The sequence below is a fragment of the Cydia strobilella genome, chromosome 23 (assembly GCF_947568885.1).
Source record: "Cydia strobilella chromosome 23, ilCydStro3.1, whole genome shotgun sequence".
NCBI classification, from domain to species: Eukaryota; Metazoa; Arthropoda; class Insecta; order Lepidoptera; family Tortricidae; genus Cydia; species Cydia strobilella.
In genome coordinates, this window is record NC_086063.1 from 7,731,318 (window position 1) to 7,745,145 (window position 13,828).

Genomic DNA, 13,828 nt, shown 5'->3' on the forward strand with positions numbered 1-13,828 from the left:
TTAAGACGCTCCCTGGTTTTATTTTAATAGATTTATGAAGGGATCTACCTACTTTATTATTAGGGAGAGGTCTAATTTCTTGACGGTGCAATTCCAGTTTGTTCCACTATTGCGTGACAGTTATTTACGATATAAATTTAAAAGTAATTTGGTTATTTAACCTTAGTTTTATGTTTAGTACAGTATGGATGTAAGTTTATTTAATTATAATAGGTATGTACATGTAAGTTTATTTTCGTTAGTATATATTATTTATTTATCGCTATATTTTTTGTTTTAAGTTACCTATTCAGCTTTTTTTTGTTCAATGCAGCACCTACTACTGTTTCTGTTCAGCCTGATTGTTAATTGGTAGAGAATGCCTTTAGGCATTAAGTCCGTCATTTGTACTTTATTTGTTATATTGTGCAATAAAGTTTAAAATTTGCTTTGCTTTTGTGTCCACTTGACGAAGCCTGCGTTGCCGATCACGATCTATGCATGGATGTTATTTACTGTTTTATTTATTGTGACGTGGAAATTAATGATACAAATATAAAAATTTATAATTAATAAATATTAGGGGATTAATTCGTTAAAATAAATATTTTTATAACGTTGTAGAGTAGCCACAGCATAAAAATAATGTGCGTAAGATTTTCCTACAGTAAAATTTATTTATTTGTTTTATTATTAAATTGTAGACGCAATATAGTCAATTTGTACAAAATACTAGTATTTCAGATTAAAATACTGTTTGTTTAGCATAATATTTATTACGAAATTAACTATTCCATTTATATAATTTTCTTTTATTCTTATTGTTTCAGATCAACCAGTAAATTATGTTATAGCCGCTTTCAGTGATCGACAGTGTAGTGAGCTTCCGCTAGCTTATTAGTGTACTGAAGTGCAAATAAAATGGGGTGCAATACCAGTGCGGACGCGAAGGCGGCTAAAGAGGAGACCGGGGCAAATGGAGCTCAGGAGAAAGAGAGTTCTGAAAAAAATAATCAGAATCACACGAATGCTGCGCTGGCGAAGGGTAAAGGTAAGTCTCTTTTCTTAGTCCTTCATTCGTCATCAACTAAGAATCTGGTAAAGACCGTATATCAGGTAAAACCGTCTATATAAGCTCTTTCGTTGCTTATAACTCTTTCGTTTGTAGTTGTACTCATACTCCACTTACAGAAGGACAATAGAGCAGGAACGAAGCTCTACCATTCTGACTGTGTCTGAGCGAAGTACGTATATACAAGAATACAAGAGTTGCCCTATTACGGTCTTCTTAAGGCGGTTCTCTGATCCAGAAGGCGAAAAATCTCCATATATGATCATGTTTTTCTAAGAGGCGTTGATATTCGTAGACGTGGAAAAAATATATGTAGTTCTTGACTATATTATCTATAATAACATAGCTTCCGATACACGGATTATGACACTTCGCTCGATACAATTAATTCCCAAAGTAACCTCTAACTCGGACTTTTAATCAAACTTTACTCGGTTATTTATTATGTGATACTATAAACAAAAAAAGAAGAAAAAACAATATTAACTTCAATAGTAATTTAATAGCTATCGAATTTCGATATTGTAAGGTAACGTTTTTAAAATAAATAAAAACCGACAAAATTCGATTAAAATTGACACTTGGCGCGCATGATCTTTCCTGTTCTGTCTTGAGAAATGTGACAGTAACAGCGGCAAACTGATGGAACGGCCTTAACCAAAAATGTTATACCGGGTGTTTCATGTAACAGGAGCAATAAATTAAGCTGTAGGCTGTACTCCTCAAACTGACCAACATTAGTTCAGCATGTTTTAAAAATAACTTGTGTTTTGATTTTTATTACACTTTAAAGTTTATTCTAAGACGCAATGTATTGCAAAATTTGTAATGTTTAAAGGGTGAAAGCAACGTCAAACACACAGATGGCAGCGTACATTGAAAATAATATTTAATTAGTATGAAAAAGGTATAATCTAAAAATTTCATAATTTTAAAAAGTTGCTGAACAAATGTTGGTCAGTTTGAGGCGTACAGCCTCCAGCTTAATTTATTGCTCCTGTTACAGGAAACACCCGGTATACGTTATATATGTTATATATGTTAAAACATAAAGGATATATACAGGGGTACTACTAAATCTAAAATAGGCCTTTCAGGCATTGTACCAACTGTACCAAGGATGCTCGTTGTATCTCAATGCTGATACATTGTGCGAGGAAGCCGCCAGCTTTTCAGTCACCAGTTACGTCAGACGCTTCGCGATTTCTGCAAACAACCTTGACCTTAGACTTATATTGTCCGGGATATAGACCGTGATTACCTTTTGTATTATTTATGAGTTCCCGATATCCCGGTCAATATAAGTCTTGAAACTAACCGTGAATCATTCAAATCTAACCTTGACCTTATTTATTTTCTAAGAAAACATGAGACAGGAGATACAAGTAGTAAATTTCAACGAGCTTACGTGTATTACTTGCTCCTCCGTCCCAATACATATTTTACATGTCCCAATACATATTTTACATGGCGCAGCCGGTAGGATCTTATTCCGACTATGTTTTCTATAGTAAAAAGTATTAGTGTACTCTTTTGTATAGTATAATAAAAGTGTGTAAAAAACACGGACCTGAAAAACAAACCAATATTCTAGTCACAAAAACAAGTAACTACTTCTAGAACACTAAATCCTACACTGATTTACTCAACTCAGTTTTTATGTCCAAGATAATTTGTATCAGCCAAACAGTTACTGCTCTTACTGCAATAAAGTAGTTCGTAAAACTGCCATTGATATTTGTGGTATTTTCTATAAAAAGGGACCTTATTGTCGATGGCGCTTACGTCATTATAAACGATGCTCCGATGTAAATACAATGCCGCGCGACGCTATGCGGCATAAGCGCCATCGACAATAAGGTCCCTTTTTGTAGAAAATACCACATTTGTACATAAACATGTTTGTCATGCCTATATGACTAATAAATTATATTGATGTTAACAAGTTAGATTACATGAAATAAAACTATGCAAACGGATTATATATCTACATGCAAAATCGGTTCATAAGGCTAGTTATACAATATAACTATTTTCAAGTAAAGATATACGCGATAAAGCTACGCCGGCTCTAACCCTACACCACTGACCCGAGAAGATTTAATTCCCTCCTAAATTGTAGGAGGGTATCTTAATATGGGACCGGCAAGAAACTCGGCGGGACACATCATTTCAAAACATATATACAGGATGTCCAACATCATCCAACACAAAGGTCTCACAGTCTATGTGTCGCTTGTTCCTTTATCAGATGGACTACAGGATCCCAAGCTGGTGGTAGAGAAAAGCCATCTATTAAAGTTTGGATATTTCTTAATCTCAACGGCCTCGCGTAGCATTCTAGGGAAATATATTATAAAATACAGGCACATGTATATCAAATGTGTAATGTGTATATATAAATGTATAGGTACATGTACATACTTACAATTGTTCACGCAATAAGCAGTAGGTACACCTGCCTATAGTAATAATTTTAAGGGGCGCTTAAATCGTACCAGTAGGTAAATCTTCTGTGGTGGAATTCCAGCCGAAACTTCTTACATAAAAACAATGTGCACAAAATATACGAGTACAAATAACAATGTAAGTAGTAACTACTTTGTTGATCAAAGTAACCGAAATAACGTGTATAAGCACGCCATCTATCCACGTTCCACCAAACTACTGAGGACTGAGGACACCTAATCTGCATTTAAAACTTAGTTTACACGCCATGTAGTTGTGTCAGTAGTTACACCCAATTTTGAATAGATGGCGTTGAAATCAGGTATAGGAAAATATAGGGCGGGAAAGCTGAGTAAAGATTTTCTTTTCATAGCATAGCTATATTAGGATAATTTTGAGGCTCTGCCAAGGATATTATACGTGGTCAGCGGCTTTTCTCACAATGGAATAAACTACTGAGTCGTGGTTAAGTATTATTGCTGAACTTGTAGAAATGGTTTAACTGTTGAGTTATGCTAGAAAATAATAATTTTTAAGTTCATTTTTCGTCTGACGTGCTTAGAGTTTTATATTTGCGTTTTCATAAAAAGTTAATCACTATTAAAAGTGGCAATCAGTGGTAATAGCTTTAATATGCATGAAACGATTTAAGTACATGGCCATTAAATTAAATTGAATGGGGAATTGAATTCACTAATTGTCCAAAATACTTTAGAAGCATACTTGTCGATAATTTAATTTGATTTCCAACCTTTCTTTATCAATCATCCTTTACAATAATGGATTGTGTTACAAGGGAGCAAAATGACATATTTACGGCGAGGGCGTACATTGAATCCTCAACGAAGCGAAGGATACTATAATAGATTCAAGTGTGTTACGCCCAAGATGGAAATAATTTTGCTACCATGTGACACATACTGCTTTTCACATCACCTATCTAAAAATATTATTTAAGCTAAAAAAATAATATGCAAAAAAATGTAAAAATAGTGTCCTAGAACAGAAAAGTGTTACTTTGATCCCTCCTAGCAGGGAAGAAAAGTGCCAATTTGATCTCTCCTAGCAGGGAAGAAAAACCCCTTTTTCGAATTGGTGATGTAAAAAAAACTTATACAAACACAGCTGCGAAAAAATATAAAAGTATTACAGGTAACTCAGGTAAACACATAATAATCATTAATCAGAATTTAAATTCAGACCACGTTATTTTGACCAATTACTAATGATCTTAAAAGATTAATGTATTTCCTATTCACCCAGAGGCTTATTTTATATGATTTATTACTTTTATTAAGCTTTTTAGGGTTCCGTACTAAAAGGGTAAAAACGAGACCCTATTACTAAGACTCCATTGTCAGTCTGTCACCAGGCTGTATCTCATGAACCGTGATAGCTAGACAGTTGAAATTTTCACAGATGATGAAATTGATTACCCTAATAATACGCACACATAGGCCATCCGTCTATCCTTCATTAAAATAAAAAAAACCGGCCAAGTGCGAGTCGGACTCGCGCACGAAGGGTTCCGTACCATTTCGCAAAAAACGGTAAAAAAATCACGTATGTTGTATGGGAGCCCCACTTAAATATTTATTATATTCTGTTTTTAGTATTTGTTGTTATAGCGGCAACAGAAATACATCATCATTCGCTTGCCCTTGTCCCATTCACTTGCCCTTGTCCCAATACTTGGGGTCGGCGCAGCATGTCTTTTTCTTCCATACCTCTCTGTCACCCGTCATCTAATCATTCACTTGCGTTCGCGACAGAAATACATCATCTGTTAAACTCATTTTAAAACGACTGGCTAGATTGCTTGAGATCGAGTGCAAACCTGACTCTCGCTGTACCGTGTAACAAGACCCGGTCATACTCCAAGTCCTTCACAGTGCGCGCTGTGCAGTTGTGGAACAAGTTGCCGTTATCCCTTAGACAGTTCCAGTCGGTAGCATCACTCAAGAGTAAATTGCATAAGCTATGGCTCTCCAATGACTTGTGTTCTGGTTGAGTATTAAGTATTTTTATTTAATATTTGTTATGTATATAAGTCATGTGACGAGAAAGGTATTAAGAATGTGGAGGGAAGTACGAGGAGAGGAAAACCGAGGAAATGGTGGATGGACTGTGTGAAAGATGATATGAAACTAACGCAAGTGAATGATGAGATGACGGGTGACAGAGATGTATGGAAGAAAAAGACATGCTGCGCCGACCCCAAGTGAATGGGACAAGGGCAAGCGAATGATGATGATTTATTTTTATTTAATCGAATGGCATAAAAAGTCACAAATAAATCGAAAATATAACAGGTATGTCACAGGTTTATATCCAAGGTTCTCAGCCATTGGGCTGCGTCAGGGGTAAGTGAGAACAGGTCATCGGGGCTTCCGGGGTAGGCTCTGAGGGGGCACTCCTGGACTATGTGTTGGACAGTCTGCGACTCGGCGCCACAGTCGCATCTGGGCGAGTCGATCCATCCACAAAGATGTTTAAAATGTGCGGTACGGCCGAACCCTGTCCGCATTCTATTCAGCTTGCACCATTCATGTCGCGGGAGACTGAACCCCTTCACTTTCACACCGGGTGAGATAAGGCTACTAACAGATAGGTCTGTCTTTGACTGCCAGTCAGAAGACCACTTTTCTTTAAGGCTGAGTCTGGATTCTGTTAGAGTCTTAGCCAGCTTACAAGGTGGGTGACGTGATTTGAGTCGATGATAATAGGGGTTAAGGAACTCTTGACGCCCGGGGAGGACCACTCTAGTTATAAGTTTTTGGGTTTCCCTTAAAAGGGCCTCTTCCCGTCTCAGTCTGGCAGGAGCAATGTTACATAGGACCGGGAGCCAGTAAGTTGGAGTGGAAAGAATGGTGCCAGAAATGCATCTCATCGACTTGTTGAGTTCCACGTCGACTCGGTCCGTGTGCGCACTTTCCAGCCACACCGGTGAGCAGTAATCGGCAGTAGAGTAAACGAGGGCCAGGGCTGAGGTGCGCAGGCAGTCTGCATTCGCTCCCCACGAAGTACTAGCAAGTTTATTGAGGATGTTGTTCCTGGTTTGCAGTTTTCTACCCAATTTTGTAAGATGTTCTTTAAATGTGAGTGAACGATCTAAAGTGACTCCCAAGTACTTAGGGGCAAAGTTGTGCGTCAGTCTTTTTCCCTGCCAGTGTACATTTAACTCGTAGTTTGCCAGCTTGTTGTGGAGATGAAAGCAGGTGACTTCAGTTTTTGCGGGGCTAGGAGTGAGTCGCCATATTCGCAAAAAGGAGGCCATCCTCTCCAGGTCTTCAGACAAAACTAACTCGAGGGAAGCAAAGTCTTTGGCTTGAGTGGACAGCGCTATGTCGTCCGCATAGATGAACTTTCTGGCGTTGGTGATGGGAAGATCATGGATATATAAGTTAAAGAGTGTAGGAGCTAGAACCGAGCCTTGGGGAAGACCGTTATTTAACTTTCGTTGCCGGCTTGATTTGTTGCCAAGAGCCTCTGCGCTAACATGTTCGAGATGAGTTTCATGATCTTGATGTTTGGGACTACGGAGAGGAGTTTAAATAGTAACCCATCCCGCCAGACAGTATCATAGGCGGCCGTGAGGTCGATGAAAGCAACGCCCGTTTTAAACCCCTTCTGGAAACCTGCCTCAATATGGGACGTGAGCGCTAGCACCTGGTCAGCGCAGTTTCTACCAGTCCTGAAACCAGCCTGCTCGGGTGGTAGTACCTTTTCTATTAGAGGCCCGATGCGCTTTAGCAACAGCTTTTCTAGGAGCTTGTAGCAACTGCTCAGGAGTGCTATAGGTCGGTAGCTCGAGGCGTCACTCGGCGATTTTCCCGGTTTGAGGAGTGCTATGATTTTGGTCTCTTTAAAAGCTTTTGGGAGGAAATTCGACGACAATGATGATGATGATTTGTTATGTATATATTTATTTATAGGTGTGTATTTATATTAATATGTATTATATGTGTATTTATATTATAATATAGGCTACAGGTTTTCAATTATTTACTAGTGTAATAATTGAACCATAATTTCACTTTTCTGTACATAGTGTTCGTTTGTCTGTCATTTTTAATTGTCTACTCTCAGTTGCTCAAAGGTTGACTGGAAAAGATCCCTTACAGGGATAAGTTCGCCTTTGTACATTGTATACTTTCTGTTTAATTGTATATCTTAACCTGTCTTATGTGCAATAAAGTGTTTACATACATACATACATACATACATTGCTCTGAAACTTTGAACTTACAATAGGATAATATATCTAATCCTGTTATTAGTTTATGTAGCTTCAGATACCATTGTTAAAAAACCGGACAAGTGCGAGTCGGACTCGCCCACAGAGGGTTCCGTACTTTTTAGTATTTGTTGTTATAGCGGCAACAAAAATACATCATCTGTGTCGCTTACCATCAGGTGATCCGTCTGCTCGTTTTCCTCCTATTTCATAAAAAAAAAACTGAAAATTTCAGCTGTCTAGCTATCACGGTTGATGAGATACAGCCGGGTGACAGACAGACGGGCAGACAGACAGACGTACAGACGTACAGACGGACAGAGGAGTCTTAGTAATAGGGTGCCGTTTTTACCCTTTGGGTACGGAACCCTATAAGAAATACAGCGAATTTAAGTTTTTCATACAAAACTTGTTTTTGCTCTATTTCGTTTGTTTTATAAACTGGAGCTATATAAAATAATTACAGGACTAGATATGCCTCACTTTGGCCGAGCTTGCTGGGCAATCTTAAACAACAACTTTGTACCCTTGTCAAACAAATAATACATGTTTCACAGTTCCACAAGAAGTAGTCTGTAAACGGACGAAAACCTTTTTAAGAACCTTCACGTTAAATAGTAAAAGCATAGAGTAACTTATACTAGAGCGGTACTGTCATAGTAAATTTTGTAACCCCAGTAAATTCACTGCCATCTATCGACACACTTCAAAACTAAAAATGAAGATTTATAAAAATACGATAAAATGTATTTAAATATGGATAAATGATTTTTTTTATTTGCATTAATTATTTTTATGATTTTGACCCATGTTCTTTCACTGATATGCGTTAAAATTGTTAAATAATAAACGAAACCGTCAACGCCATCTATACGACATTAGGCCAAAGCTAGTAGCGCCCTCTGAACGAGAATCAAATTTTCTTGATTTTCGAGGCACGTTTTTTCCTTAGACTGTATCCATCTATTACAGAGTTATTTCTATCTTTGGTAAAAGGTTGACAACACCTGCCTCAGGATCGATAGTCTCAATATTTAAGTAGACGCGGATTAAAGGTCTGTTTACGACCTCTTATAGTATCTGACTACTACGATTTTGCTACTATGGAGTTTATATGAAATACTAGCATGTGACGTCACAATCAAATTACCTACTCTTTATAGTTTTTAAAATAGAAATTGTGTCTAAAAATAACTGATGTCTACGTTTCTCTATTAATCTTCTGGTACTTTATTTCATGCATGGTGTTAAATAAGTTATTTTAAATACAGGTAAATACCCTATTCTGTTGTTATTGGATAAGAGGTATGTTCAGAAACTGAAGTTTAATGACAATAAGTGATTATCTTTTTAACCCTTGAAGCAAAAAAGAAAACTTGTTTTCAGCGTTTTAGACAGTTTTAGCCCAAACGAATATTCGGTCGAATAATCGGTTTGGTATGATTTGATCCGACTATTCGGCCGAATATTCGTATTCAGCAAAGTCCATATTCAGCCTATCCTTAATCATTTCGAAATAAAGTGTACATTTCTGTGACCCACATTAACGTATGGCAAGTTGGCAACACAATTTGCATCTGAATGCGGCGTAGCGCCGCTACGAACTTCGTAGAGCCTCTACGAAATTCGTAGCCAATGTAGCGGGAAATGTTATGGGAAATACGGCCCAATTCCAACAATGCTTATAAGTAAATTAAAAGTGGAAAAAATCACAGTCTTGGGTGGGACTTGAACCCACCCAAGACCCTTGTCCCGTTTTTACCCTTTGGGTACGGAACCCTAAAAATGAGCTTACATTGGTAGAGGAAATGATAGCTTTCTGGCCGCATTTGGTATCGAGCGATCACGCTTCACTGCGCCTACCTGTTTATTCAGTCTGCTAGAAATCTGATTGTGGCCACGTGGTGGAGCTTAGAGAATGACAAATATTTGGCATTTTTCCTGTTCTCAATAGGGATTTAATTTTATTTCATTTCATTTTATTCATTCATTTACAATATACATTGTGTTTGAAAAACAGTTATATACTAAATTAAAAATAACATTAAATAAAATAAAATTCTAAACTAACACAGCACATAAGAAAGAAAAACAAAAACAATACGATCCATATAATAAAATTTCAATCATTTCTATTAAATGTTACCATCTGCTACGAATTCGGTTATGAAATAATAGTGTGTACAGCCGGCGTTAAAAAAAAACTTATGGAAGGACGGCCAGAAAGCTATCATTTCCTCTACCAATGTACTTGCAATTCCTATTAGCATTGGGTATGTTACAGAACATTCTCAAACTAGACGGAAATTCTTAAATACTTTCATGAAAAAGATCTTTCAAATTAGGGGTTATAATAGTATTCACTCACACTCAATCAGTCAGTACTCAATGTACTTAACACACACACACTGGTCTGTTGTTTTTTCTTTGTCTTTGCCTTTATCCCATTATTTGGGGTCGGCTCTCCTCGTTCTTATGCGCCAGGTCTGTTCTGGGTTGTCTGTGGATTTAATTGGGATCTGTCTAAAGCCTTTGACACGGTGGACCACCAAGTAGCACGCCGGCGCCCTGGTCGGCGGCCGGTGATCTGTTGTTAAACTTCTTTTCTGTATTATTTGTATTGTTTTCTGTAATAAGGTGTGCAATAAAGATTATTTGTATTGTATTGTAAACAGTTAACAACTGTTTTAACTGATATTTACGTCTTAATTACTGCCTGTTTCATTAAAGTGGCATTGAAATTGAGACTATCCGCCACGACGATTGGCTGTAACCGTGCAGAAAAAATACCGAGAATTTTCCATGAGAACTTAACAATTTTTAAAGATTTTCTTTGGCGCATTGCTCCTACCATTGCTCCTACTAACATAGAACATGGGAATGCAGTCACAGGAACTCCTCAATGGAAAACACAAATATATTGAGTTTAGGCTTATTAAAAAGTTTTTACAGCTCTATAATTGAGTTAAGATGCCTACAAACAGCAACTAAGTATGACTCACGTTAGAACGGCCCGGGTTCGGGCCGAGATAAGGGATATTTTCTTTTTCTATGACAGGTGATCGGAGATTGCATGATGATTTCTATAGAAAACGAAGTGTCGTACGCCTCGACCGTTACCGAGTGTTAGAAAATTTTTTGGAAGTAGTATTTCATAACTCCTACGTTTTAAACAATTAAATTTTCCATTACAAACTAAATATTAACAGGTTCTGAATAAAGGCAGGGCGCAGTGAAGCGTGATCGCTCGATACCAATGCGGCCAGAAAGCTATCGTTTCCGCTACCATTGTGGCGACTTGGCGAGCATGTTTTTAATATCGCTTTAGCGGTCTTCGATATTCTATTTGTATTCTTGGCAGTTTGATGGTGCATTAAAGAGGAAAGATAATGTAGGTATCAATATAGCTAAAGTGAAAGAAAAAAACCGGCCAAGTGCGAGTCGGACTCGCCGCGCCACACTTGCCGATCACGAACACCACTCGCAACACAATTTTTCTTAGTCTAGCTTCGTGATCGGCTGGTGGAGCGCGGCAGTGTTAAATATTTATTTTATTCTGTTTTTAGTATTTGTTGTTATAGCGGCAACAGAAATACATCATCTGTGAAAATTTCAACTGTCTAGGTTCATGAGACAGACAGACAGACGGACAGTGGAGTCTTAGTAATAGGGTCCCGTTTTTACCCTTTGGGTACGGAACCCTAAAAGTCACTAAAATATCTAATAATAAACAGGCGATACTAATTTAACCATTTGTTGGACTTGTATGGTTTTGAACTGGTTTTGATTCGACCTTTACGATCATCTTGGTTATTGCTGCGCAACTCGCGTTCGAATTTCACTTCATTTCGCATGCACCAATGAGCGTGAGCGATCTTCAGGGTAGTATCAAAATTAGAAATTAAAATTAGCATTGTTAAAGACATAGAGGATGACCTACGCTAGAACGGCCCCCGGGCCGTCCCGGACCCGTCCGGGCCGAGGCAACCGACTCTTAATTTTCACGTGATGCTTTCTATAGAAAACGAAGTGTTGGATTAATTGGCCCGGGCCCGGGTCGTTCTAACGTTAGTCATCCTTCGCTTGTGTTTGTGTTTATGCACGCCGGTTGCTGATGAAATATGCATGTGTAGTTGTTAAGTCCATCTTTTATAAGATGTTTTTCAACACACTTGCTCGTAAATTATTATTATTATATAAGAATGCACAGGCAGCTCAAAATAGCTGATACGTGCATATCAATGTCCTGCACTTGTGTTTTGTGTATTGGACAGTTTTTAGGCTCATAATCCTAGATATTAAACACGCGTGCTTGTTCATTATATTATAGCACTCGTGTGTAATCAATGATAATCCGAATGACTTAAGAGTCCCCGGCAAGCTCGGTTCTCCATACAAACGTAGTTACGCTCTCATTTTTTATGGTATCTGAAGCTACATAAACTAATTACAGACATAAATATACCTTATCCTATTGTAAGTACAAAGTTAGTCTCCTTATATGATCATGTTTTTCTAAGAGGCGTTGATATTCGTAGACGTAAAAAAAAAAATGTAGTTCTTGACTATATTATCTTTAATATCATAGCTTCCGATACACGAATTATGACACTTCGCTCGATACAATTAATTCCCAAAGTAACCTCTAACTCTGACTTTACTCGGTTATTTATTATATGATACTATAAACAAAAAAAGAAGAAAAAACAATCTTACCTTAAATAGTAATTTCATAGCTTTCGAATTTCGATATTGTAAGGTAAAGTTTTTAAAATAAATAAAAAACGAAAAAAAATCGATAAAAATTGACAATTGGCGCGCATGATCTTTCCCGTTCTTTCTTGCGAAATGTGACAGAGACAGCGGCAAACCAATGGAACGGCCTGAAGCTACATAAACTAATTACAGACATAGATATATATACCTTATCCTATTGTAAGTACAAAGTTTCAGTACTTGCCGGGGACCCTTAACGCATCTCGAAGTTGAGAAGTGAATATAGGTAACCTATCCGTGTGATCCGTTGATTGGATCCGTGCGGGCACTATCGGTATCGGATGCCTATCTGCCCGCATTCGCTATAAACTGCATAGTTTACTTATATAGTAGAACAGGTACTGGAGGCGTATTCTGATTGTAATAAGAGGTAATGAATATGACCTGGATTTGTTATATGATCTGTCAGTGGCAAATAACTCCCTCCTTGTGTGTGTTCTACCGCTTGTATAGGTACAATGGGCTGTGCTCTGAAGAATTGTTTGACATGATGCCAACGGCCGCTTTTTATCACCGCACCGCTCGCCGTTGGCAGGGTGTTCATCCTCACACCCTAGAACTTAAATGGTCGCGTACTGTGTGGTTTAAGAGGAATTTCCTCCCGCGGACGCTCCGGCTGTGGAATGAGCTCCCTTCCGAGGTTTTCCCGAGGGTCTACAGTATGGATTTTTTCAAAAAAGGAGTGTACAGGTTTTTAAAGGGTCGGCAACGCGCATGTAACGCCTCTGGGGTTGCAGGCGTCCATAGGCTACGGTGACTGCTTACCATCAGGCGGGCCGTATGCTTGTTTGCTACCGTTGTGGTATAAAAAAAAGTGTCGATGCTGGTTGAAGAAAGCAATCATTCGTTGGTGCGTAAGAAGTACGAGCGGTTAGGTTAGGTTTGTTTTATGGCAATTCTGAAAAGTTATGCGTTTCTGAGACAAACCAAATTATGACTAACGAAAATGCAGACAAACAATACATTATGCCAGCCTGATTTTTTTCTGACTTCATTACCAAATATCGTCATATTTCAACCAATTTACACAAAATCTTAACAAATTATACGCCTTAACCTTCCTCAAGAATTACTCTATTCATAGGTGAAAACCGCATAAAAATCCGTTCAGTAGTTTTCACTGAAATTATTACGATTTACTTACTTCTCGCTTAATAGTTTTGACAAAATACAAAAGCCTATAGTTGCAACCGCTGTGTGGCGCTATCATCGTGCACGGTCCCAATAGCGGCAACAGAAATACATCTGTGAAATTGTCAACAGTTTAGCTATCACGGTTCATGAGATACAGCCTGGTGACAGACAGGCACACGGAC

The 13,828-nt window shown here is 38.0% G+C and overlaps 1 protein-coding gene across 1 annotated transcript in view; it reads left to right on the forward strand.

The window, feature by feature from the left end:
• Positions 1 to 809: 809 nt before the first annotated feature.
• LOC134751900 (sperm surface protein Sp17) overlaps positions 810 to 13,828 on the forward strand; it is a 185,696-nt gene continuing 172,677 nt past the window's right edge. Inside the window, exon 1 of the mRNA XM_063687451.1 lies at positions 810 to 1,030. Within this exon, the coding sequence (XP_063543521.1) occupies positions 901 to 1,030 (130 nt within the window). The 5' untranslated portion in view covers positions 810 to 900. The remainder of the gene's footprint in view (positions 1,031 to 13,828) is intronic.